The 27,387-nt window shown below is 51.5% G+C and overlaps 1 protein-coding gene and 2 non-coding genes across 3 annotated transcripts; 1 reads left to right on the top strand and 2 right to left on the bottom strand.

Moving 5' to 3' along the window:
- Positions 1-1,337: 1,337 nt before the first annotated feature.
- DPP9 (dipeptidyl peptidase 9) lies at positions 1,338-20,740 on the bottom strand. The gene is made up of 21 exons (XM_058820900.1): positions 20,681-20,740; positions 18,852-18,939; positions 16,265-16,518; positions 13,539-13,651; positions 12,682-12,855; positions 11,909-12,077; positions 11,633-11,746; positions 11,258-11,386; positions 10,704-10,765; positions 10,085-10,185; positions 8,573-8,750; positions 8,228-8,393; positions 8,067-8,146; positions 6,134-6,286; positions 5,852-5,987; positions 4,970-5,115; positions 4,302-4,448; positions 4,010-4,162; positions 3,362-3,504; positions 2,953-3,064; positions 1,338-2,551 (listed from the first exon to the last, which is right to left on the bottom strand). Exons 2-21 carry the CDS (start codon positions 18,905-18,907, stop codon positions 2,459-2,461), a joined length of 2,679 nt encoding a protein of 892 aa, XP_058676883.1. The 5' UTR covers positions 18,908-18,939; positions 20,681-20,740; the 3' UTR covers positions 1,338-2,458.
- Positions 20,741-21,369: 629 nt separating this feature from the next.
- TRNAG-UCC (transfer RNA glycine (anticodon UCC)) lies at positions 21,370-21,441 on the top strand. The gene has a single exon. It is a non-coding gene; the product is annotated as a tRNA-Gly (tRNA).
- Positions 21,442-21,769: 328 nt separating this feature from the next.
- On the bottom strand, positions 21,770-21,842 carry TRNAV-CAC (transfer RNA valine (anticodon CAC)). The gene has a single exon. It is a non-coding gene; the product is annotated as a tRNA-Val (tRNA).
- Between the last annotated feature and the right edge of the window lie 5,545 nt (positions 21,843-27,387).

The raw sequence follows: 27,387 nt of genomic DNA, 5'->3' as shown, positions 1-27,387 counted from the left end.
TCCAGAACATCTGTTCTCCCTCCACACCATCCACCTAAAAATAAAGCCCCACAGGGTGAGTTTTGGGAGAGAAATGCCTCCCAAGCTACTCTCAAGTCCCAAATTCTTGAGGAAAAGTGCTTTTTGCCTGGTTTCCCCAGCACCTGCTGGTTCCTCTGTCATTACCACTCACTCAGGAAATGAACTCAGCTTCATTTCATCCTCCAGCTGCAAATCCTCCACCCAGAGCCACCCTGCTCCCATCCCTGCCCGGGGTGGGGCCTCCCACATCATTTGTGTTTCAATCCCCTACAGAGCCTGTTCCATATGGAACAGCTCCTCGAGGAGATTTCCCAGCTAATTCCTCTCGGGATTCTCAATCCCCAAAAGATGACCGACCCCTTTTTAGGGTGCCAAAAAATCCAGCAGCAAGCTGGGGGATCAGAGAAGCCAACAGATCTGCAAATTCTTCTAGACAAGAGCGTCTTAAGACATTTTATGAAACACTCAGCTTTTTGGGGACATGAAAAAGCAGTTTAAATTAGGCCTAAAAATTAAATTAGGGAAGCACAGAAACAAACTCTGCAAAAATAAAGCTTCTTACCATCCAGCAGCACCCACTTGGCTGTGAGGAACAGAGGGCGCAGGGTGCTCTTATAGACACATCTCAGAGGTGCAACTTTCTCCATCCCAGTCCCTCCTTTCAAAACTCACACCTGAGGTGCTTTGTAGCAGCTAAAGCACAGCTGCAATATTGGGACAATTATATGGGCACAGGGACAAGAAGAACGGGGAAAATCTGCTCCCAGCCATCCCCAGGAACCCATCTGGAAGAAGCTCTGCGTTTAGAACAAGCCTCCAGCAGCACCCTCAGGGCATTGAGAGCGGGTTAATTAACAGCAGCTCCCACGGAGGAAGGCAAAGCAAGGCCAGGTTTGGGAGCTTTGGGCTGCGAGGGCGAGCAGAGGCAGGCCCAGCCCTGCACAAACAGCTCAGTGTGTCCCAGAGGGGGAGCAGAGCAGCTGCACCCCCAATCCCACCCCAGGCTGCTGCTGGCTGCTCAAGGTCACTGTGAGCCAGCACACAGCCCAGGATTCCCGACCCTCAGTTGCTTGGATCGTGCTTCCCCCGAGGAACATCAGGGATTTAATATTCTCTCCGCTGCTTGGCACAGAAAGAACAGAGCACTTGGCTTGCAGCAGAGCTGCTCTGGCTGTGGCAGCAGCTGCTGCTTCCTCCTGCCCCCCAAAGCAGCCACCACGTCTCTTTCCAATATTTTAATGAGTCGCTACATCTTACACTCATAATTATAAAAGAATAAGAATCCATAAAAATATTTTCTTTTCATAATACGCACTTAAAATACTCCAGGGCAGGTCAACGTGGTTCATTTGGGTGGGTTTTGTTTGTGTTTTCGTTTTGCCCCTGGCAGAACCCTTGGCTTGAGGGGGGGATGTGCTCCCCTGAGGTGTGATTGCTCAATCCCCCTCCCCAGAACTGCAGTTCCTGTTGCCCAGGTAAATAAAAACCAGGAGAGAGCGTTGCTGAGTAGACGGGCAGGGCAGGGGGACCAGTCACTGACCCGCAGAGAACTGAAGCACAGCCAATTTCAGTGCACATCGGAAAGCTCAGGGAAGGACAAGGGGACAAGGAGGCGGCACAGAGAACGGAGGGAGGGAGGATTTGCATAAATATCATCCATCTTGTGTTGCAAAACCCCAAATGCTGCTGTGAGCTCTGGAGAGAGGCTCTGGCTGTAGCCAGCTGCCTGTGCTACCTGTTGGCACAACTCTGAGTGAGAGCGGCCATGAGAGGAAGGATCAGAGGGCGCCGTTACCGGCCCCGGCCACTTCCTCCATCTGCTCTGCAAATTTAAACTTGAAAATAGACAGATATAAAAAAGAAAAGACTAGTGTTGCATGCTTCTGTAGACCTCTCTTCAGCTCCCAGGGCTCCAGTGTGGCAGCAGGGCCAGGACACAGAGCAGATCCCCAGGTGAGCAGTAGGTAGTTCTCTTCCCTCGCACTCCTGGCTTAAGGCAGCTTCTGATTCGGCTCTTCCGTTTCCAACACAGGCACTGAGTTCTTGCAGGTGAGAGTTTGGGAACTGCACAGGTGCAGTGGAAGAGGAAAAGGATTGGGGAGAGAGAGATGGACACAAACCTCAGCCTCGGGACACAGACCACTGTCCATTGATTCCCAGGAGAGAGGGAGTAGCAGCAAAAAAAGCATTGAACAGCCAGGCTGGAGGAGAGGAGGAGGACGAGCAGCCGAGCAGGAGCAGACCTCCAGCTTGGAAAGTGAGAGAAGGTGGCACTGTCCAAAGGGAAGGTGCCCTCCAGCTTTTCCCCCTGGCCTGGGGGTATCCCCAGCCCGACGTGGGCACTCAGCCCCTTGTGCTCTGGGTTGGACGCTGCCGGGGAGCGGGAGGGCACGGGGCAGGTGAGCTGTCAGTGTCCAGTTTGCAGAGGCTCGTGCTCTCAGAGGTATTCTTGTAGAAAGTGCAGCAGCGTGATTTCGTAGTGCTCTCCTGACTCAGGGCACCGAATACTGTGTCTCTCGTTGGGGTAGATCTGTGCCAGGGCAGACAGGGGGCATTGGTCACTCAGCGGGCACAGAGCTCCCCCTCCCCTCATCCCTGCTCCCTCCAGCCCGTCTCCATCAGGATAAATAATGCCAGGGAAGCTCTGGAGCACCCCTCCCTCACTGCAGCCTCCCCTGCCAAGTGGGACACAACAGCTCATGGAGGAGGAAAGTTCCAGGCCCTGCCTGCCTGCACATGGCACATCTGGCAGCCACGGAACAGCCACAGTGCCACCTCCCGGCCTCCTCTGAGTCCAGCGAGGTGTTCACTGGCACCAGCATCAAACAGCATGTGGGGATCTGCCTCCATCCCCTCCCATGCCCAGAACACACAGCAGGGAACTTCCTCCAGATCCATGGGACCTTCCCTCCCCACTCCTGCCCCTCCTACCTGCAGCTGGTAAGGTTTTCCAGCCCGGATTAGCTGCGATACCAGGAAGTTGGTGTGAAAAAAGTGCACATTTTCATCCAAAAAGCCATGGAGGATCAGCAAACGATTTGGCCTGGATATGGGAGGAGAGATAAGGAGAGAAACAGGATGAGAAACCAGATGGAAAACACAATGAGGCACCAGATAAAAGCTCTGCAGAGGGTTTGAGCAAAGAGCTACCAGCTGGACAAGCCAAACCCAGGCAAGAACAGAGCCAGGCTTTGGCCATGGGCCTCAAGCCCTCCCTGCCAGGGGGGCTGGGGGTGCTGTGGCCCAGCTGCTGCCGAGTTAAAGCAGATCAGAACCCCTTCATTTCCATTCCTGTGGCACTGAGCAGAGCTCCAGGAGCAGCTCTGGGGTGGGTACTCACTCATTGGGAAGCTTTTCCACGTGCAGTGCCACCGAGCCAGCCTCGTAGCCCTGCTGGTTGTTCTCGGGGACGTCCATGTAGCGCTCGGTGTAGCCGGTGTCGTAGGCCATCCACACGGTGACAGGGGCACCTGCTATGGCAATCTGTCAAACAGAGAGGTGCCACCAAGCCTCCATTAGCGCCTGCTCAACAGCCCAAGTGTCCCCTGCTTTCCTGGAGAGGCAGCAGAAAGGCTCTGGGCTGTTCTGTCACTGAGACCAGGATTCTCCTTCAGCAAGCCCACTCAGCCCAGATTCCTCCTCCTGCTGCTCCTCTTGTGGTCACAGTGGGGAAAATTCCTGCACATCAGCACTAAAGGCCTTCCCTCTGCAAGGAGGGGTTGTGAATGATCCAGAAACTGTGCTGGGCACTTGGGAAGGGGAACAGCACATCAGTATCTCCCTGTATGGCAGACCAAGCCCATCCCAGAGCCATCCTCCTCCAGCCCCAGCCAGGGATGAGCTGCAGCAGGACACAGGACTGGAGTCAGGAGCTCCAGGCAGGCAGGACAGGGGGACATTTCCACCACAAATAAACCAAAATGCCAATTCCAGCTGCCAATAGGTTCAGAAGCTGTGAGAACCAAGTGTCCCAAAGGTGCAGGCTCACCTTGAAGACGTTGGGTTTACAGATGAGCCCCATGAGGGACAGAAAGCCCCCATAGGACCAGCCGTGGATGGCGACCCGGCTCAAGTCGATGAACCCGTATTTTTCTGCTACATAATGTAAACCTTCCACCTGGTCCTCTATCTCCACCTGACCCTAAAAGGCAAAAAGGAGGCTCATGTTAGTGGATGTGATAAACGTAGAAACTTGAGACAAAAACACTCACACAGGAAATGAGCAGCCACAACCCTTAGGAAGGACAAACAGAGATTTCCCAGCACAAGGAGGACGTTACCATTTGGTTTTTCAGGGCTCCTTCAAATTTGAGGCCTCGCTGACACGATCCCCTCCCATCAATCACCACCACAGCATAGCCCAGGGATGCCAACGTGTTCAGCCGCAGGTACTTGATGCCTTTGAAGGAGTTGTTCACCAGCTGCACCTGCAAAGGAGGGAGAAAGAGTTTCAGAGCTCAGCAGCTGCCTTTCAATGCCTCCCTGTGTCAGTGGAGGATCCTGAGCTGGACAGCAGCCACTCATCGAGCTATCAGAACCATAGAAATCAAACCACATGCTGGAAAAGTCATCTGAGGTTTGAAGCAGAGGTCAAACACAGGGACAGAAAGAGTAGGTTTAGATTAGATATTATAAGAAGTTTTTTGCTGTAATGGTGGTGAAGCCCTGGCACAGGGTGCCCAGAGAAGCTGTGGCTGCCCCATCCCTGGATGTGTCCAGGCCAGGCTGGATCTCTGAACAACCTAGGACAGTGGAAGGTGTCCCTGCCCATGGCACAGGTGGGACTGGATGGGCTTTAAGGTGACTCCAACCCAAACCATTCCACGATTTCATGATTCCATCACAGTGTTCACTGCTACCCAAAGTGCAAGTCTCGCTGCATGACTGACAGAGCTCTGCCCTGGGCAGCAGCCCCAGCCCTGACCCCAGCACTCCCCTGGCTTTTTACCTGAGGGCCTCCATAGACAAAGAGCACCGTGGGATGTTTCTTGCCAGGCTGGACATCGTGGGGCTTGTAGACCATTCCGTAGAGCTCCACGTCCGACTGCGTGCGGAAATGGAAGATCTCCGGGGGGACGTAGTCTGGGGGACAGCCTGCAGCAGGAGGGGCACACACAGTGCTGAGGGGCTGAGCAGGCTCTGCTCCCACCCCCTGAGCCAGCCCTGTCCAAAGGTGACCCTGAACAGGGCTCCTTCCACACCAAACCATGCCAAGGCTTAGCAAAGCCCCTCCCTGGGAAGCACAGCCTCCACCTGCCTGCACAGGGAGGGGATTCCACAGGAAAACCTCACCAGGTGGGAGCTCTCCAATGGGCACTGTGCCACAACAGGGATGGGACAATGTGTTTGCAGCAGGGGTTCAGGTGCTGCTGTGAGCTGTACCTTTAAACCTGCAGTGCAGAATGGAGCAGCCACTGTATCCCAGGTACTTGTCCCTTCCCTCTTCAGAGAAATCACAAATTAAAAGCACCTTGAAGTGCTCAAGGCCAGGTTGAACAGGGCTTGGAGCAACCTGGACTAGTGGAAGATGTCCCTGTCCATGGCAGGGCATGAAAATAGGATGGACTTTAATGTCTATTCTCACCTAAATCATTCAGTGATTCCACAGCAAAACCACACCCACAACTCTGTACATTCCAGAGCAGGACTTTTGCTCCAGGTGTGAAACACATCAAAAGCCCACAGAACATTTTCTGGTCAAGTGAGAAGTATCTCCCTCACAAGATAACATGATTCACTTTCCCTCAGAGTGAAGGTACTCAGACCCCTTCCCTCCCCATCACTCCTGGCCACTGCTGGGAGTTCTCACTGCCCCCTCCCCAGGACTTACTGGCTGCCTCCATCATGCTGGCCCAAAACCTGGGCTGCTTGTGGAGAGGGTCATCGTCAGAGCCGCTGAGCTTGTAGATGTGCACACAGGGAGGAGTGCTCACGCTGCTGTAGTGGCTGATGAACATGTCAAAGTTCTGCCAGGGAACACAGCACAGTCAGGGCATGAGGTGCTGCACTGCCCATGTCTCGAGCAGCACTCAGGACTTGGTACTGGCCACGAGTCATTGCCATTCCCAGTTAGATCCCTGGCAGTCAGGAATCAATGCAAGGAACAACAAACCTGGCTCATGGAGCAGCTGTGGGAGAAGCCTGGAGTGGTGAGGCGCATGATCTCCCCGGGAGACTCGTAGCTGACCACGTAGAGGTGGTGCTCCAGCGGGGTGTCCTTGGTGCCTTGGAAATACACCAGCTTGGTGGCCTCATTGACCCAGATCTGTGCCAGGAGAGAGACTCAGGGACAGGCAGGGACAAGCTCTGCTCCTCTGCCAGCCCACAACACACACAGACCATGACAGGGCTGCTTAGGGCAGGGGGCTGGGAGGCCAGAGAACACACACAGCACTTGGGAGAACCGCACACAACACAGTGCAGTGACAGACAGCTGTCCCTCAGCCCTTTTGTTAAAGACTCAAAACATTTTCTTATTAATGGGCATAAAAAGCTGGGCTTTGCTCACTGCAGGTTAACAGGAAGCCATCCTCTTAACAAGGAACATTCTGTGCTTATATGGCTTCTTGCAGAACCATGGAATCATCTAGAAAATGGAAAAACCCCTCCAAGATCAAGCATGAACCCAGCAGCACTGTGTTCATCACTAACCCACATCCCCAGGTGCCACATCCACACCCTGCTGAACATTTCCAGGGTTGGTGATTTTGTCCTGGACAGCCTGTCCCAGTTCCTAATCACCTTTCCAGTGCAGCCATTTCCCTCATCTCCAGCCTAAATCCCCCTGGAGCAGCGTGAGGCTGTTTCCTCTGCTCCTGTCCCTTGTTACCTGGCAGAAGAGCCCAACTCTCACCTGGCCACAGCCAGCATGGCTGGATTATAAAGATACAGGTCCCTTTTTCCAGCCATCATGGTAATGAATTCCCATTTGTGGGAGGACCAGTCTAACAGCTCTCAGCACCAAACTTTGAGACACATTAAAATAGGTTTTACTGTCCAGATAAAGCTGTTTCTAAAAACCACCCAGTCAGGCAGGAACAGAGGCAACAGCTTTTAAATCCTGCATTGATCTAGCGACAGTAACTGAACTGTTTTTCCACCTTACAGTTTCCAAATGCTATTTCTGGCTAACCCACAGTTTGAAGACCCCTGTGAACAGCAAAGGGAAAAACATCCAACTCAATTGGCCAGGAAAACCAGGCAGAGCCCTGTGGAGCAACAAATGCATCAAAATAATTGCTGCTAACACAATTTTAGCCATAACACATGCAGGGAAGAGCTGTGGCCAAAATCAACAGCATGTACAGTGAGAATCCACATGGGGAGGGACAGCAGGTTAATTGCAGATTGAGGAAAAGCAGCAGAAACCAAAAGCTTGGAGCTGTTGGTCTTTTAAAAAGCGAGAAGTGAAAATCCAGATTAATTGGAAATGAACAGCCAAGGTCTTTATTTTGACAGAATCACCTGGGAGTGTTAAAGATCAGAGTCGGAGTTAATTCCTGAAGCAAAAATGAAACTGGGTTTCTACAAGATTAATAAAAATTCATTTCTGGCTGTTCTGCAAGCGACAACAGATACAGCCTCTCCATATTCTAAATTGCTTTATATTCCCCAGCTGCCTTGTTCCTAAAGGCTCTGTTGAGGGATCAGCTGGAGACCAAGAGTTCACTCTGAGTGCCAGGACACATTTCCACATTGCAAGAACTCATTGGAGTTAAAATGCCTCAGCAAAGGCAGCAATCCCCAGCTTCTCCACAAAATGGTTCTTTGTTGCTCTTAAACCTCAGACTTGTGTCCTTTTTTATGGCCTGACCCACTCCTGGGATTTACCTAAGGAGCAATCTGAAGTCTGATTAAGAAGGCAATCAGATCCATGTGCACTGGCCTACAGCACTTCTGGGGGAAGCAGAGGCAGCAATAAAAACAGCAACAAAATGAAGCTTAAGCAGTTCTAGCAGGTCCCAGGCGTAAGGGAGGACTCAGGCCAGGACTGGGGGCAGACAATGCAGAGCTGAGCACTGCAAGAGAATAAAAATAACCCCTACCTTGGATCCATGCCTTGCCAGCACCTCCCATTCCCCACCAGTCAGAGCAACCTCCTCCTTGATGGGACATTTGAAATCATCTACAAGAGAGACCACGAGCATCAATCACTGCCCTCCCCGAAGGGCAACAGAGGGGGAGCTCCCAGGGCTGCAGCCCTTACCCTCACTGTGGACACAGGGCTGCACCCAGTCGTGGCTGCCTGGCTTCAGGATTGCTGTCACCCTGTACAGGTGACAGAACCCTGTTTTGCACTCGTTGGCTCGGATAAAGCAGAGCTCTTCCTCCTCCCCCTCCGGCTGGATGAAAGGATAGAAGATGTCATGAACCTGCCATGCAAGATGAGAAACCTGTCAGTGATTTATTCAACACCAAATTTGGGACTGAGTAGCAAAGCTGCCATAGCAAGGACTTAACTGGACATCAATCAACATGAGAATGGTTAACTGAGGGGAGGGAAGGGAGGAAGGGGCAGCCCGTGTTCTCCTCCCAGCCCAGAGCCTCTTACATTTATCCACACATCAGTGGTTTCTTCATAGATCACAAATGGCTGGACATTTTCTGGCACAGTTTTGGCAAATTCAGCACGCTGCTCCTCATTTTCTGGGACTGGAATAAAGAGTGCTGGAGGCAGAAGGACTAGCTGGAGCCTCTGCTGAGGTCTGTCTAGGAACATAGCCCAGGCACTGGGGAAAGAAGTCGGAGGTGAATGTCAGCACCACAGAATAGAGGTCCCTTTCCAACACTCAGAACATGCATCCCTTTCTTCCCCCTGCTGCCAGAAAGGATTTGGGCATCTGAATGCAAAGCTTTTCTCATCACTGCTGCTTTCTAATCCCCTGGAAGCTGTGCCAACACACACGTACTGCCAGACAGCTCTGGTATTTCACAGGGGTATCGCTCAGGCGAGATGTCTGACAGATCTGCCAGTGCCTGTTCCAAGGGAGCACTGCTACCACAGCCCTGTCTCCAGAATGGAACTCCTCCTTGGACACCCCTCCACCAGGAAGCACCGTTTGTGTTCCAGCTCTCCTCCCAGAGCTCTGTCTGCAGCCTCCTCCTCGTGCTGTGCCAGGGAGAGGCACAGACCCAACACGGGTGCCAGGGGAAGGAGCTGCTTCAGTCCCAGCCCTGCTCCCCTCCAAGGAGAGTCCCTGGAAGTGGTGCTGCACTGCAGCTCTCAGCATGACAGATGGCAGAGCACAGCCACCCCAAGGCCTGTGAGTGCATCCAGGGGAGTTTCATCATGAAAGACAGATTTGAAAAGAGCCAGTTCTCCCCCAGCACCGCAGGATTTCAGGAACTGAGATATTCAGCACATTTAGATAAGCTCTGGTGCAGAACATCACAATCACCTCTGGGATTACCTGCTGGAAAGCTCTCTAAATTTCCTTTCCAGAGCAGAAAATTAATGATGAGTTACAGAATGCCACCTTCAAAGACAGCCAAGTCACCTTAACTTAATCTGCACACACACCAGTTAACAGCCAAGCTTGGGAGGGGAAAATGAAGAACTTTAAAATTTCAATCAGATTGGGGTGAATTGTGGAACTCTTCAGGCAAGACTGTGTATCCCATTTGGAGCCATAGCCAGCCCCAGAGCAATCCTTCTCTTTGAACATGCTGCATGAAGGATGTGGCACCACAGACCCTGTTCTGTGAGTCAGGACAAGCTGTGCCAATGAACAAAGATAAAGCTGCCCACAGAACACCCCCATTTTCAGCAGGAAACACCCTGTACCTGTGTTAAACATCTTCAGCTCCAAAGAATTCCCCAGCACTGCCCACTTACTGTATCAATGTCATTTAACTCTGGTTGTGACAAACCCCACAGCCTGTCACTCTGCTCTGCTTCGTTCCTACTTTTAGGATGTCACAGCACTGAAGAAGCCAAATATTCATGTGCCATTTCTGGCACTCAGGGCTTTAAAACCAGGTCATGAACACAGCAGAATCATGTCAAGGGTCTGCAACCAGAGGAGCCCTTGGGAAAGTTATTTTGGGAGGAAAATGGACTTACTATTTGCCATCCCGGGTCCATCCAGCACGGGCAATGTACTCCACAGTGGGAAACAGGGCAGCAAAGGGTTGCACCAGCTCTTTGTCCTGAGCACACACAATCTGCAGCAAAACCAAGGCCCAACATCAAATCAGAGCACCAGAGCTCATCCCCTTCTCCCAGGGAAGCTCAGGGAGATGGCAGAACAAGGAAGGTTAGCTACTGGCATCAGCAAAGGTCAAGCCAGGAGAGGCAAGCCTTGCTATAAAGAGCAGGAAGAGAAGGGAAAAACAGCTTCAAAGCAAAATGATTTTGGCATTGAGCCACAGGAAAGGACACAGGCAGGGACTGAAGCCCCAGATTAGACCTGGCTCCAGCCCTCCTGTCTCTGCCATGATGCACCAGGCAAGCCCCAATTCCCCCTTCCCTCCACATTCCCAGCTGAATCTCCCCCAGAATGATTCTTGTCAGCATTTTCAAGTCTTTCTGTTTCTTGGATAAACACATTAGAGATCCAGCTATTACAAGAGAGTAAAAAACCCAGACTAACACTATTTAGGATTTCTTTGTGACCTTGTTTTAATTCTAGGGAGCTTCAAAAACCCTCCTGTGCAATGTCCCTTTCTGAGTTATCACTTACCTTACCCTTGCTGTCTGTTTTAAATTCTGCCAGTTTCAATGTAATCTTGGGGTTTTTGCTGCCTGCAGAGAAGAAGTGAAAAAACACCAAGATGATCAAGCTGAACATTCTGTGGTAACACAAAACACAGCTTCTAAAGGAGAACTGCCTCTGGTCCTACTGAAATGGCTCTGTGTGAATTTACAAATATCAAATATGTATGTGAGCAAACACCAGAGTCATTCTGGGAATGGGAACAGTTTGCTTTGCCTTCCCTTGCTGGCTGTGCGTGTTCCCAGGAGGGAGAGGAAAGATGGGATTCAGAATGTATTCCACAATTTACTACCAGATATATTCCACTTCCTCAGCAATCCTTTCATTTAGGGCTGGGATTTAAAGTTCAGCTTTTCTTGCAGCAGGTTTTGGGATCAGAGAGCAATTAGGTCCCAACTTTTACAACTTTCTACATCCCAGTAAGTGCCCAGATTAATGATGCAGAGTTTATAGCCCCAATTCCAGTGCTGATTCCAGCAGGAGTCCAGAGCTGCCTCAGCAGCCCCACGTGTTTCACCCACCTGTCCTGGGGTACCGATAGGAATCTGTTTTTCTCTCCTCCAAGGCAGGTGAAGGAACATGAATTATCTCCACCTCTGACTCATCAACTTCCTCATACAGGATCCGCAGTGTTTTCAAATCCTCTGAACCTGGGACAGAGAGCAGGAATGTTTACAACAGCATTTCCTGCTGTTTCTGCCTTGCCTGGAGCACTGGTGCAGAGGGAACACCTGTACAGCCCCAGCTCTGACCACCTGCAAACACTGCACAATTATAATCCCCTCAGTGCTTTGTTCCTTCAGGTGATCTCCCCAGGAAAATCATGCTCAGAACCTCATTCCTAGCCAGAGGCAGCAGTCACATGCCAGGATTTGATGAGCAGAACAGTGACTGACCTTCTGTGGAAGCTGTGGGACACCACCAATAGCCCGTGAACCGATCAAACTCCTCCTGAATGACAAAAGTGGCTACACCAGCAGACTTGGGGTCATCCAGAACATTGGATAAGCCTGGAGAGGAACAAAGACAAGACAGCATTTGCATTTTGCCTTTACATGTCCTTGGAAAACGCTGACCCAAAGGACAAATGCACTTGTAAGAAATAAGCCAGGAATGGGGGTATTGCAGAGATTCCCCAGGGAGTTCCCTCTGGGGGGGAGGGAGCCCCACACCTTTATGGCAGTATGTCAGCCGCCTCTCCTCGCCCGTCTCGATGTTTGCCACCCACAGGTCGTTGTTGTTAATGAAGGAGAAGAAGGCTGGGTCAGCAGGGCAGATTTTGGGATCCATCCGTGGCCCTGAGCACTGGGTCTTGATCTCCAGAGGCTTCATTGGAGACACCTGTGGCAAGAGACACACACAGAGCTGGGTGCCACATCAGCTCCCAGCTCTGCACAGACAAAGCCTAAAACAGACACAGCAGCACAGCCCAGGGGATGATGGCAAATGTGGCCCTGACAGGACACAAGAGCAGTCACCACAACCAAAGGGATGAAGATGTGGAAGATGTGGACCTGCTAGAGCAGGTCCAGAGGAGCCACAGAGATGCTCCAAGGCTGAAACCCCTCTGGAGCCAGGCTGGGAGAGCTGGGAATGTTCACTGGAGAAGACCTCAGAGCCCCTTGCAGTGCATGAAGTTCTTCCAGGAGAAAAAGTTCTTCCAGGAGAACCTCCTGTAAGGGTGGGCAGGCCCTGGCACAGGGTGCCCAGAGCAGCTGTGGCTGCCCCTGGATCCCTGGCAATGTCCAAGGCCAGGTTGGATGGGGCTTGGAGCACCCTGGGATGGTGGAAGATGTCCCTGCCCATGGCAGGAGGTGACACTGGGATGGGCTTTAAGGTCCCTTCCACCCCAATCCAGCCTGGGATTCCACGTGCAGCCATCTCCAATCCAAACCATCAAGCCCCTTTGAGGGGAGCCCATGAAATCAATCCCTGGCAGACTCACCATGAAGCCATTCTTGCCCCCATCTCGACAATGGAAGAGGCTGTTGCTGGCCTGGAAGAGGAACAGGCCACTCTCACTGTGGAAATCATAGGATGTTATCCCAAAGACTCCCAGCCTCTTGCGCTCCCTCAAGAGCTCTTCCTCTCTGGAATACATCCCGTGGTGAGGGGTTGCCTAGAAGTGAAGGAAAGGAATATCTGAAAGGATCTGCAAGGAGAGGAACGTTCACAGGAGTGCTCTGAGCCTGACACAGCACCCCCCCTCAAACAGGCAGCAGTGTCAGGGTACAGGTGCCCAATTCCTGTACTCCACGCTGCAGCTGTGGGGTCCAGGAGGCCTAAACCCCCCAAATTCCCCTCTACAGGAGGGCTGAGCTGTGAATCTCTCAGTTCTACAGTTGGCACTTCAGCATGAAGTGAGAACAGCTGCGCTTGCTCTGCTTATGCAAATCAGATGTAACCAATTAACTTAATGACGTTATCTGCAGCCTTCACAAACAGTTTCCATGTCAGACACTGCAAACAAAAGTTCTTCCGGGATCTTGAATTACCCTGGAGAGAACTCGCAGCCCAAATGGGGTCAAGGCAGACAAATTCTGTTCCACCAGGAACTTTTTAAGTAGGGCTGAAAAGACCAACACCCTGCAATGCTGCCAGTGACAAAGGACACGAAGATACTGAAACAGGGAGGGGAAAGTTCCCTCCCTTCCTGGTGCACTCACAGCAGTGTAAGGCAGAAGCAGCAATTTAAACTCAACTTTCCCAACATTTTAAAAGCAGGAAGGATGACACACACCACACAGATGTCCCCACCACAGCATCACCCGGTTTCCCCAGGCTCTCCCCACTCTGGCTTACCTGAAAGTGATCCAGCATCTGTTTCCAGGACAAGAGCAGCAAGGCCTCCTTCCGTACCTTTTTGGGAATCTCTGAGTAAAGAAGGGAATTCTCTCTGCTACCATATGGCATTCCTGTCAGGAGGACAAAAGCATCATCCTGCTCAAGATGAATTATCCAGTACAAAGAGCAAATTCAAACAGAAGTCTGGAAACAGGGGCTGGGGCTGCCCAGAGACCTTTACCCACATTCCTTCCCAAGCAGCTCCCAGATCAATCCCAGAATAACATCTAAACCACTTAGATTTTGATTTGTTTGGAATTTTCCTAAGCAAGATGTAACACTACCCCACCTCTCCAGAATGTTTTAGGTCCAACTTTCCCCTCTGTGCCTGTCCTCCCATGCTCCAGCTCCACTCTAAGAGCACCACTCCCTGAACGGGTGACTCAACATTATCCTCCACACTTCTCATACAGAAATTTGCTACAGGGACCTGATTCAGGCCAAGGCAGCAGCTTGCAAGGGGGGAAGGAAAAGCCTGGAAGCTCCAGAGAGCCCATTCAAATGTGAAACACTATCTTACAGAGTCAAAAGACCTTGTCATTTTACATAAGCCTTTGACTGCGGTTATCAAATGAGCTCCTGGCCTTAATCCAACTTCCAAAACAACCATCAAATATCCTGACTTGTGATTTTGACAGCTTCCACCAAAACGAAGACCATGAACTTGCCCTCTACTTATGCTGCAGAGACTCCCTGGATCAGAAATTCACACAGGGATCTGTGCCCTGATACTGCCTACTCTGCACATGTTCTGGGCAGAACAGAGAGATTTCTGAGCTGGCTGACCCAGCAGTAGTTACTTCAAATTAAAACTGAAATATTAATAAGTGCTCAGGAAGCAGAGCAATATGTGAAGATGTAATCCTCAGAGATCCAGGAACACCAAAGTGCTGAGCATGTGGTGTTTAACATAAGCAGCATCTGCCACGATACAACACAAAACTCTGTGGGGATGGCCCAGGAATGATTGAGGATGGCCATGCAAGAAAAACTGCAGAGAGGAACAAATGACTGGACACTCATATCTGACACTGAGGCAAATGTGACCTGGACTTCCCTTCCCCTTATGTTCAAACTTTCTCCAATGACCTCAGGCTGACTACAATCAATTGGCATTTACAAGGAAAATATTGCCTTCCTCCCCAAAAGACAGTTTACTTTGCTTCCAAATGAAATATTCAACCCTACAGCAAAGTTCATCAGGACTCTCCATCCACTGCTCAGTTTTATTTAAACACTTTAAAATGTTATTTCATGCTGGGGCAGTAACAGCACACTGAGTTAAACACTTGTGAACTTACAGGCTGCCCAGAGAAGCTGTGGCTGCCCCATCTCTGGGAGTGTCCATTTATTATGGAAAAGAATCAGCATTTAAATCAGCATTTCCCCTTTATTAGGGACATCTGAGCAGAGGTACCCTGGGATTACCTGGCTGATGCTGATCTTAACTGAGGGATTAATCTGCTCTAAGCCCTGTACAATTCCTTAAGGAAGGAAACACTGAAAAGGCACTCGTGTATCCTCATTCCTGGTTCTGGCTCCTGAACAGTCACACCCTGGCAGAACACCAACCACCCAGTAGCTGGTTTGGTTGCCATTTCATACAACAGAACATTAAAAAAAAATTTTAAATTAGCCACTTAGTTCTTTAATCATCTAGATCAAAATCAGTATGAAAGTGAACTGGAAATACATTCAAGCTTTAAATCAAGCCTCACTGCTCAGACTCGACAAGAAAAATATGCCAGTTCTGGATCCTGCCCTTCAGAGCAGCACTTGTGTCCCAAGAATTTATGAGAACTACACAAATCAAGTCACTGACACACAGGAGCTGCTTAGTGACAACACAAATCAGTCCCTCAAATCCAGCATCCTACAGTGACCTCCACTCAAAACCTGGAAAAAGAAGGAAGAACACCAGGGTCACTTCAGGGCAGCAGTAACTGCACAGAGTTGCACATCTGGCAATTTTTGTACTGGCCCAGTAATGATCAGCTCATGCCCCAAAGCACAACAAACTCTTCATAGTCTATAAAGTTTCCCATGTTACCAGCCACAAAATGATCCAGCAGTTACTAAAATCCAACAACTCTGTCACTAATTACATCGTGGCTCCATCTGTAACAAGGGACCCGTACAACACAGAATTCTGCTTTCAGTCCCACTGAAGGAAAGGGATATTTTTCTGGGAAATGCCAGCTCATTCCCACCTCAATTTTCTTCCCTGCTCTTGAGAGCATCCTACCTTCATGATACCTAATACAGCAAGACACACCACCCTGCCATTAATATGTTGCAACATGTAATTAGTCATTACTGGCAGCGAATTTCTTGGAAAGTCAGTCTGGTTAATGAAGCAAATAAATCCCACTTCTCCCAAGCTACAGAGGCACGAGATAGTCCCTTCTCTTGGCCCATCCCCTGCGTGACGAAGCACACAGAAGTGCTGCTGGCCAACACTTCCCCTTGTCACAGCTGATCCCTGTGTTTGAGGCTTGTCTGGGACCGGAGAGTCCCTGCTCAGTCCCGGGCTTTGCGGAAGATCCCGCGGGCCCTGAGCCACGTTAGCCAATCTCAGTTCCCAAATCTCACAGGGGAGATCTCTCCCATCCCATCCCTCCCCTCCCCTTCCCTGCTGAGTTTGGAAGAGCCCCAGGTTCCCCTGGTGCTGGCACGAGGCTTACCCAGGTAATAGAGGCGGTGAGAGTGCGGGCTGGACTCCTCTGTTTTCCGGACAAACTGGAAATCATGGGGAGCTTTGTTCACTATCATGCCCGAGTACTTCCTGCTGCTGTGAATAATGTCACGCAGCCCATCCCAAGAATGCTTTTGCACCTGGAATTGGGAAGGCACATCCTCCATCTCGACCACTTCGGAGCTGTCTGAGAGCGTGTCCACTGCAGTCATCCTTGCTTCTCCTTCAGAACTGGGCAAAAAACTGAGGGAGAGAATTGAGCCTTAAAATCAAGCAGGTGCTCCTTAAACTACAGATCTCTGCGATTCTCTGCACTCAAGGATTCATTTTAAACACATTGAAAGGAAAAGTCCATCTCCCATCCCATATGGAATCCTGTAAATGAAGATATTGACCTCAGAGAACTCCCTCTCCCAGGGCTGGCTCTGGAATAAGCTGTTAAAGGAAGCTCAAGCAGCAGATTCTGGTGCAGACAACAGGCAGCTTGACTCAAAGGAAAACCACTCCAGGAATTTGGATGGATATGTCATCAAAGCTATGAGCTATCATAAAGACACAAACTCCTGCCCTGTGAGACCATGGAAGTGGAATCCTCTTCCTATCCCAAAGGAAAACCTGCCCATCACTTGGGGAGAGAGGTTCAGACCCATTCACTTACCTGAGGAGATACTGAGGCAGGAATGATGTAAGAGAGATGGGAAATCAGGAAAAAAAGGTGCAAGTGCTTTGCTAAGAGAGAGAAGGCAGCAGGAGCAGACCCTGGCTGTACCCTGAGAAACGTGGCACACATTCCTCAGAGATTTCCAAGTGGGCAGGTGTGGAAGGAGAGGGTAAGAACCACCTCCACATTAACACAAATGTTAATTTGAGGTGAGGTGGACCCACAGACTTGCCCAAGGTCAGTGATGTCATCCACTGCAAAGCAGGAATGAGCTGAGGACTAGGGAAACCTGTTTCTGACACCCCACTTGAGAAGCAGGATGTCCCTCCAAGAGGCACCTGAAAGAATGTCACAGAGAATTTCAGAAGAACTTCAGTTTACTGGACAAAATTAGCTTGGATAATTTTGCTCCAAGGAAACAGAATCAGCCCTGTGCAAGGGCTGAAAATGTAACATCTCCTCAGACTCCTAAGTCCCAAAATTGTACAAAATGTGCCAATAGTAACACAAGAACAAGATCCCAAAATAATTCTGCAGGTACTCCTGGTACCTACTGCCCAGCAGTAAATCCACAGCTTGAAAATGGATAAAGAGGAGTATTTTCCAATCAAAGGCAGGCAGGAAGCCCAAGTGAAACCACAAAAGAGATGTGGGATGTTTTAAGACACTGTGTCTGTGGCCTCTGCCTGTATCCAGGCTCTCCACTGCAGCAGCTAAAACCACATCTGAAGGCAGAAGTGCTGCCTGTCAGAAACACATGACAGAAAGACCATGAAAATCCATAAACTGAGAGCAATTCTCCCAACCCCATCCCACTGCAGGTCAACTCAGTTAAATACTCTGGCTTTAGCTCACAAAGCCTGGCCCTTGGGTAACTCTCACCCAGCTGATGAATCCGTCTCACTCAGCCAGGCTGGCTCCTCACAAGTGCAAGTTTAACCTTTAAAACCAATCCACAGATGTGATACTGGTACCTGTCCCCAGCTGAACTGGAGCCTGGAGCCCCTTCCAAAATATACTGCCATGATTTTATCATGTGAACAGCACAGCTCTAAGCTTGGCACTGTTCTCATCCTGGTGATTTTGACACCAGAATGGAGTGGGGAAGTGGGATAAGCACAGCAGCCACCACACAAACTGAGGTGGGAGTGTTGGGAATTACCACTGGCACTGCTGCAGCTTGGTGGATTCTCACAAAATCACAGAATGGTTTAAACTGGAAGTAACCTTAATGATCATCTAATTCCAAAGGGAGGTATCTAGTGGATACCTCCCACTAGAAGGAAAAAAAATCTCCTAAAACAGGTTCTGGCATGATAGAGAGTAAAAGGAAACTCAGATTTCTGCCTCTGTCACTACAGCCACCTCTGGAAAAAGTCATAGTCAGTGTTTGGCAACACCATGTATGTAAGTAAATAAGTGCATGGAGTAACTTATCTCAGAGCAGATTTGGGGATTACATTACTCAAACGTGAGTGGATCAAGACACCAGTTATTAACCATCATAAGACAGGCAGCAATGGCACACAGAAGGTTTCCACCTTGCTGGAGAGGCCCACGCCGGGGCAGGGACTGCGGTGACTCAGAGCTGTTGCAGGAACACTGCTCTCTCCACTCCCAAAAGCATGGAGCTGCCCCTTGGGGCTGTTTTAATGCCCTTTGTGCCCTGTCAGGTGAGGTGGGTGAGCCACCTCTGGGCAAGGTGTTAGTCTGGAGGGGACAACAAGCACAGGTGGGAAATCAGAACCCACAAAAACTGTAAAGCTCCATATTGGAAGTGAGTGAAACAAGTTATTGTCCTGAGTCACTTCCTGCCTCACAGATCCTGGCTGGACAGATGGGGCTCCTCTCAGGACAGAGGTGATGGCAGCTCTGTCCCACAGCACACAGAGGCCACACGGGGGCCTGGACGTACCTTCTCCAACTTCCTGCAGTCTCGTTTTCCAGACGAACCCTCTTTATCTTCTGCATTAACTACTCAGAGAGCAGGGCAGGACAGCAAACTGGGGAGGAAGAGGGGAGAAAGGAGATTTCATACAGCTGCTGGGTACAAGCATCTTCCATAGGTCACATTTCCAGCTGGGTGGGGAGGCACAAATAAATCCTTGGGTTTCATTCTGTGGTCCAAATCTGTTCTGCCAGCACAGCCTGGGTTTGAACAGCCCTGATAAATCTGAGAGACTTCATCTGAACAATGAGGCCCAGTGAACTCTGTGGTGTGCCTCGTTCCTTCCCAGAAAATTCTTAAAATCTGAGAATCTTGAGTACTGAACCTTTCTGTCATCCCCTTCCCAAAATCCTGGAATTCTTGCAAGTATCGGGTACTAAAACCTGATCAAACAGAGGTCTGGTCCATGCACTTAGAGGGAAGAGGCAAACAAAGGACACACCAGAAGCCAGAGGGTCACAGTCCCACCTGGGACATAAAACCCACATTTATCTTCCAAGCCTGAATGCCCTGTGCCTCAGCCTGCTGCCACCCTGGCTCCCCACACCCATCTGCTCTCCAGGAGCACAGGAAGGCGCTTCACTGCTGTCCTGTCTCCCCAAGTACAAAGGTCTTTACCTCTGAATCACAGACACACTCAAGACCCGGCAGTGCCCTTTATTGAGGCTCCTGCTCTCCCCAAACAGCCATTTCTCCACCAAAAGTAAACTCACAGGGGACCAGGAGAGACAAAGCCTCACAAAGAAACCCCTCTGCTGCAGAGGAGAGCAGAGAGGGAGGAAGCAGCAGCGTTCAGTTTTAGGGCAGTTTTTGATGCAGGCACGGAGCGATGCTCAGGAATGCTGAGTAACCTGGGCTGATCTCCCAGCTGACCCTGCCTTGAGCAGGGGCTGGACCAGAGACTTCCCCAGGTCCTGCCAGGCTCGGCTGCTCTGTGATTTGAATGGCTCTGAGGAACATCTGAACCCTCACTGCACCCAGCCCAGATCACGCATTTCACACAGGGAAGGAACGGTAAAGTCTCGAACCAGGGAAAAAAAAAAGAAAATGAGCAAAAGAGATCAGGAACCAGCGTGAATCATTCGGGAAGAGCCAACAGAACCCAGGAACAGTCACCTACAGGAGCCCTTACAACGTGGCCGGGAGCTTTAAGATCTCCAAAAATTAAAGCAGCGAGGGTGGGATAAAGCTGCGGAGATTCCTCCAGCGAGGGATGAGCTCTGGCAAAGGCTGCCAGCAGCCCGTGTCCCTCTGCAGCTCTCTCCGGGAGCTCTGCCCTTGGTGCAGAGGAAAGGCCGGGATTCGGGACGGCAGAGAGGGGGAATCCCCGGGGATGGAGCATCCTGTGCCCCTCGTGTCCCTCACGGCTCCTTGCCGTGCAAGGGCAGCACAAGAGCAGCCCCTCACCCTCCTGCGCCCAGCGGGGGCTGCTGGGGGCACACGGGACCCCCTCCAAGGGCAGGGACCCCCCATCACCCCATCCGTGGGCAGCTGCGGGGGGACTGAACTGCAAACCCCCCGAGGGCCAGGCCCGGGCCCAAGCCGGGCGAGCAAACGCCCCCCGGGGCAAGGAGAGGCCGCCGCCATGCCTCAGGGGGGAAAGAACCCACGGAAGGGGCAAACCCCGCACCCACCGGGCACCCCCCGCCCCGGGCAGCGAGGATGCGGCCCACGGAGCGGGTAAGCGCTCCCCGCCCGCCTCAGCCGCCCCTCACGGGCGCGGGCCCCACCCAGCCGTGCCCGTGCCGGGGCGGGACCCTCCGTGCGCGCCATCCCCCCCTCCCCTCCTCACTCACCGCGGGGCGCGGCGAGCTCCCCGTGCCGGGCGGGGGTGGGGGCGGCTCCTGCGCGGGAGGGAGGGCGGGGGAGGGAGGGGGCGGCGGCGGCTCCGTCAGTGCCGCTCCATGGCCCGGGCGCGGGGCAGCCCCGGAAACGGGGGCGCGGGGGCGGCGGCGGCCACGGCGCGACCTCTAACCCGGCGGCGGAAGTGGCGGGAGCGCGCGCGCGGCGGCGGGAGCGCGCCCGGGCGGCACGGGAGGAACCAGTGCCTCTAGCGGGGGGGAGATGCCTGCGGGAGTAGGGAGCTGTTAGAAAATGAACGCATTAGGTGTCGGAAAAGCTCTCTGAGGTCATCCAGTCCAACCTGTGGCCGATAGTCACTTTGTCATCCAGACCGTGGAGCTAAGTCTGTCCTTAAATACCTCCAGGGACGGTGAGTCTGCCGCCTCCCTGGGCAGTCCGTGCAATACCTTCTTGGAGAGAGTGGGCACAGAGAGAATTGAGGCTGATACAGGGTAAAAAAAGCACGGAGAAAAGATCCTTCTCTCCCTCAGAGATTGGCCCCAAATTCCGCATTTATTGCCGTCGTGGGGCGGCTGTGGAACCATTCTCATCTTTCATTGTGCTTTGCCGCCTGCTACAGCAGAATGGTTGTATCCCGCTGGGTGATGCTCCTGAGGGAAGCCGGAGAGATAGCTGTCAGCAGGCGTTGGTGGTATAGTGGTTAGCATAGCTGCCTTCCAAGCAGTTGACCCGGGTTCGATTCCCGGCCAACGCAAATTCGTTTTGTTCTTCCTCATTATATTTTTTTTCCCCCCATTTCTCAATGATCCGAACCGAATTGAGATGCACCGGCACGCGGAGCGCCCGCCCGGCTGCGCTTTGCCCACTTGAGCCCCGCCGGGAGGCGCGTGCTGCCGGTTACTTCTCCTCCCGACTCCCGGAGGAGACGGCGGGGAAATAAACAAATAACTCAGAATAAAAAAAAAAAAAAACCACAAAAGAAAAAACCAAACCAAAAACTTAAACTCCCCCCCCCAAAACAAAACAACAAGAAAATGAACAGACACCAAAAAAAACCCACTCCGAGATGAAGGAAAAACAGGTGTTTCCGCCCGGGATCGAACCGGGGACCTTTCGCGTGTGAGGCGAACGTGATAACCGCTACACTACGGAAACCCGCTATGCATGGCCTTTCCCACTGATGCCCCATGTTTCCACCATGGCGACTGAGGGGACGCGGACCTCCCTCACGGCGACCTCAAAATAAACCTGCAAACCCTGAGAAGCGCCGCGCGGGACGCACAGTGATTATCATCAATGACTGATTGGAGCTCCCAGAGACCGGCTGGTCTCAGGAGAGGACTGAGGCGCGTGTCCCGGGCAGTACTTCGGGGGTCCCCTCAGAGACGACGCAGCCCCACAGGGAGGTTCCCGCTGAGGGGGCGCAGGGCGCTGCTGAAGAAATGTCGCTTTTCCCTAAGGCAGCTGCCACCAGATGTCGGTAGAATAGTGGCGACAGGGAGTGGAGCTCCCTGGAGAGCCGCCCATGAGGGACAGGACCCGCCTGGCCCAGGGGACAGGGGCTGGATGAGGAAAGGCCCCAAGGGCAGACCTGTTGACAATCACAAATTGACAAGATGCCAGATTGGTTTGAATTGGAAGGACTTTAAATCTCATCATTCCACGCCCTGCCATGAGCAGGGACAGCTTCCACTGTCCGGGATGCTCCAAATCCCACCCAACCTGGCCTTGCACACTTTCAGGGATCCCGGGGCAGCTGCTCTGAGAATTCCATTCCAGGGCCTCACCACCCTCAGTCAAGAGCTGACAATCACAGATAGCTCTAAGTTTGTTCCTCTTACCCTACTGCAATGTTAACAACTTATTTAATGGCAATCCTTCTCTTTTTGGTAAAACCTCAGCCCTTGCAATCAGGTGGTAACATAAGAATTATGTTTTCCTGTTTTGTTTTCTTTGTTGAAGTGTATTTTATGCTCTGCTGGCTGCAGAGAAAAGCTTAGAAGGGAGAAATTAATCATAAGCTCAGATGAAAGCAAAAAGAACCTCACTTTTAATAACACTTGCTCTTAATAAAATCTACTTTTAATTTTACAATTTTGTAGCTGATCTTTTGATTTGGGGCCAAAAGGGGTAGAGAAGAGGTTGTCACTTGTCCTTTAACTTCAGGGCTTGCCAGTGTTTTATTCTGATCTGATTTATGATAAGGATTATAATGTTACATCCAAGTCCGTGACAAACCCGGCGTCTCAGGAGTTGTTTGCTTCGTGTTGTTGTTAAACATCCTGGATTGAAACCCTTTTTGCCTGCAGCTGGCAGAGCTGCGGAGAGGATTGGTTACAACCTTTGCACTGAGCATCAGCTGAGCGTGCTGGGGCAGAGCTGATCGATAGCTGGGGGCAAGGTTCTGTCCCTCGAGCAGGGGGAGGTGGATCTGTGAGTGACCCCAGGCCATCCATGGGAAGATTGAAACGCTTTGGGTTTTGTTTTCTTCTGCAGCCCTCTTTCAGCCTGGCCATGGTGGAGAGAGGCGCCGCAGAACAAACAGCGCCAGCGAGGGAGCTCTTGGGAGGTACCTGTGGGAGGCATAGGCAGGAATTCCATGGAAGATGTCGTGTTGTTGGTGTGAACCCCCAAACCCACCCGGATCCCATGGTGGTGCCTGGTTCTGGCAGCACCACACCGAGCCGTGGGCTCTGGGTGCTCCTCGTGTGGGCAGCGCTGCCTTTGGGGCCCTCTTCCTGCTGCTTGCTGCTTGCTGGAATGGCTCCCGGGGATGGTCTGGCTTTTCTGACAAAGATCCATTGTCAGGGACGGCTCAAACTTTGCCCACAGGACAAAGATCCTGCAGCATTCTCCCTTCCAGCCCGTGACCTACCACACTTCCTCACTGCCAGCACTTCCCACCCCTGGGCCTCACCCACTCCCCGTGGATGATCCCCAGAGCACCAGGAAGGGCTGTGGCAGGGAAAGAAGAACCCGGGGGCTCATTTGGAGGGGAAGGCTGGATATTCTCTTCTATTATCACCAGCATCTGCCCTTTCTGAGCGAGGAGCCCTCCCCCAGGTCTCACTGCAGCCATGCTCGGCATTGTTTCCCTGACACACCATGCTGGCTGCACAGCCCCGTTCTCCCCTTCTCCTCCCTCCACTCCCAAACCCTGCGTGGCTGCTCCAAGAGGGGAGCTGGAAGCACCCTGAGCAGGAGAGCCGACAATCAGGGCCGGGAGACGACGCTGCTGCCGCTCACAATACCCCCCCAATTAGCCATTCATTTCTCCTGCCTCTGAAACGGGGAGCGCAGCCCTTGTGCCGGGAGATAAAACAAGGACGGCTTCAATAGCGCTGATTTAAATTAGGTCAGGCTGGCTTTTGTGCGGCAGGGACCACACAATGGCTGTCACACGACGGCGGAGGGGAGCAGCACAAAGGAAAAGAGGCCAAGCAAGTGGCACAGATGCTGGCAGTTGCTGGGTGCTGGCACCTCGGGGGTGTGTGGAGGGGCACACGCTCACCCAGCAGGTGATGCTGAGCCATGAAAGGGGTGCCGTGGTCAGCAGGGGACAGAGGGGTCACACACTGCCCGGGCACAACAAGCTCTGCCACACCACAGCCGTGCGACGCTGGGAAATTGGGCTTTGGCCATCACTGGTTATGAGACAAAGGGGCGACAAGGTTTGGATCTCTCAGGACAAGAAGGATGTTGAGGGGCTGGAGGGTGTCCAGGGAAGGGAGCAGAGCTGGGGAAGGGTCTGGAGCACCAGGAGCAGCTGAGGGAGCTGAGAGGGCTCAGCCTGGTGAATAGGAGGCTCAGGGGAACCCTCCTCATTGTTGGGGCGTCCTGTGCAGGGCCTGGAGTTGGATGATCCTTGGGGGACCCTTCCAACTCAGGGTATTCCATGATTCCATGACCTGAGTTGCAATCCCCAGCATTGCCCGATTTCTTTCCCCTCCTAAGTTCCCCAAAAGTCCATTCCTGGCCCGAGCACCTGGTGTGCTGTGAAATCCTGCACTGGCTTGTTTATCATGGGTGTGTTTGGGGAAATGCCAGCAGCTCCCTCAAAATGATCTCAGCTCAGGTTCCCAAAGCCATCTGAGTGTCTGCCTTCAGAGAGAAGTCCTGGGGAGAGTTATCCAGGAGGATGTGAGCACTGGAGCCCCGTTCCAGTTTTCCCCCCAGTTTCATTAATATCCTCATTGCTGTTTTTACAGTGGCAATGCAGATGTTCATGTTTATCTGGCCATGGGAGGACACAAGAGCAGCGTGCTCAGAGCTATCAGCCAGAGCCTGATCTTTTCAGCGAGCTGTTGTCATGGTCTAAATGAATTTATCCAGGTAAATCCATATGCAAAGGAAGGGCAGGTAAGTTTAAAAATAAGAGTCCACCCCTTCAAGTCTCCCAGGAATAAATAAATGGTCTTTTGTACCCCAGATTGGACTTTTACAGATCCCACTTTGCTTCATTGGGACAAAAACTTGTGGGGGAAATTGTGGGTGTGGAAAAGTGGAAAGAGATAATCAGCCATTTAATTCAGTCTTTTTGGAAGGACAGCTTGATATTCTTTTGCAGTTGCAAGAAAAAGCTGTAAACAAAAAACAATACTTAATAAAAATGTTCATTGTATTACAAAGTCATAATTTGCATGCCAAAATTGCAAGTGTTATGATTTCTACTACTGATAGTAAAAAGTAGGTGAGCCAAAGCACTGAGTGTGCCAGCCAGTGCCAAAAGGAGGAAACTAGGTTAAGCTATAGTATCAGTTGTTCCTATTCCCCTTCATTTGTTTGTTCACACATGAATAATTTTTTTTTTTTTTAAATACAAGACAGCTTAGAGCTACCCTGGGCCATCAGCTCCAATGGCCTACATAATTCCCAGGCTGATTGAAACACGCTGCTTCCCATGGGCACACACAGGCAGCGGAATATTCCGTGGCCACCAGCTGATACTGCAAAGACAGGCACTAAAAATAAGTTGTCCTTTTTAACAGTAAATGTAATTAAGCACTGAAATAGTGCCTGTTGTAGGGAGGTGGCCCTGAAGGCACGCAGCCAAAACGAGACATGTTGTTAAAAGGTATGTTCCCTTCAGCAGATGGGCAGAGCTCTGGTGCATGAAGCACCCAGTGAAATTATCCACCCAGTTCCTGTAGGAAGCCCGTCTGGAGCAACCATAATAGCCCTAATTTCTCTCAAAATACAAATATATGGTTGCTAGTTTTCACTGCTTTACAGCTATACTATTTGGTGTGTTTTTAGCTGTTTAGTTGTGAGAACACAACAAAAACAGCAACAGCCCTCTTTGGTTTGCATTCTGATTTACATTCTAAAGCCCACACTGCAGCGGAGACTGGAGGTGCCCAGGTACCAAAAGCAGTTTAACTGTGGCAGCACAAAAACGTGTTGTCTGTCAGGGGAAGGTTAGGTGAAATATTGGGAAAAGGTTCTTCCCCCAGAGGGTGGTGGGCACTGCCCAGGCTCCCCAGGGAATGGTGACAGCCCCAAGGCTGCCAGAGCTCAGGGAGCATTTCACAACACTCTCCGTCCCTGCACGGGCGGTGGCCCAGAAGCAGAAGAGGCAGGAATCCAGCTCTTGCTGACAGCTTAGGAGTGTGATCATTGTGGGTTCCAAACAAAAAGACATAAAAGTTATAGCTGATCATGTTATTACTGCAGACATCCGTATATGAAAATAAATCAGAATGGTACAATTATGTGGATATAGGTAGAGATTGTTATTCTCCAGCAAATGGCATCGTCTGGGATGCTCCTGAGTTGTGACTGTGTAAATCCCAGTATTCCTGAGATGGCCTCTATAACCTGAAATACTCATTGGAGTCTTCTCCAACAACCCAAAATCCACTGCAGAAAATAATATGTTCTGCAGAAGATCGGTTCATTCTCTGAATATTTATTTGCTGGTTTGGGCTGGGGAATTTTTCTATTCTTATTACTACTATTATTTGTTTTGTTTATTTCTTCTCCTTTTATCAGCTCCAGCTGAGACAAGGGAGGGTGGGAGGAGGGTTTTGTTCCTCTGGAGATAACAGGAGGCTGTGCCTGTGCAGCCATGGTGACAAGATCCAGGGCGCTTTCTGGCTTCCAAGCAATTTGCTCCCCACCCCTGGCTCCCAAGTAAAAGTGGGGCAGAGATAGAAAGGAGCTTTTGTTTCTCAAGTGCTTCAGCTGTTACTTCTAATTAAGCCAAGAGCTCCAGCGCCTTCCCACTCCCCAGGCAAGGAGGATGGAGCTGGGGCAGAAGGAGAGCCAGGAGGCTGTGGCAGCTCTGCTCTTCCCTGCCTGGGTGACCTGTGCCACCCCAGTGCCTCAGATTCCCTGGCTGCAGGGGGGGAGATGTGAGAGAGCCCGAGCCCAGCGCGGGGCCAGCTGGGAACGACCACCCTGCTGTTCCAGGTGTTATTATCGCTTCAGTGCAGTCTGTTCCCAGCTCCCCAGACATGCTGACTAGCAGCAAATCGCTCTTTCCTTCTCCAGCTTTCCCTGGATGCCATCCCCTTCTCTCTGAGATGCCAGCCCCTGCCCTTAGGTCTGACAGCACTTCTCCAGCCTCCCCAGTGTGCCTCTTTTTAACCCCTGCTGGCACCACTGGGATGTGCTGCAGGAGCCAGGTGAAGTGTCAGCAGTCAGGGGTTGGGCAGGTGGCCTTGGCACAGCCAGGTGGGCTCTGTGGCACAAGGAGGGT

This window comes from Ammospiza caudacuta, chromosome 28 (genome assembly GCF_027887145.1).
Source record: "Ammospiza caudacuta isolate bAmmCau1 chromosome 28, bAmmCau1.pri, whole genome shotgun sequence".
NCBI classification, from domain to species: Eukaryota; Metazoa; Chordata; class Aves; order Passeriformes; family Passerellidae; genus Ammospiza; species Ammospiza caudacuta.
The sequence above is the reverse complement of the archived record's forward strand: the minus strand, read 5'-3'. Positions and strand labels throughout refer to the sequence as shown.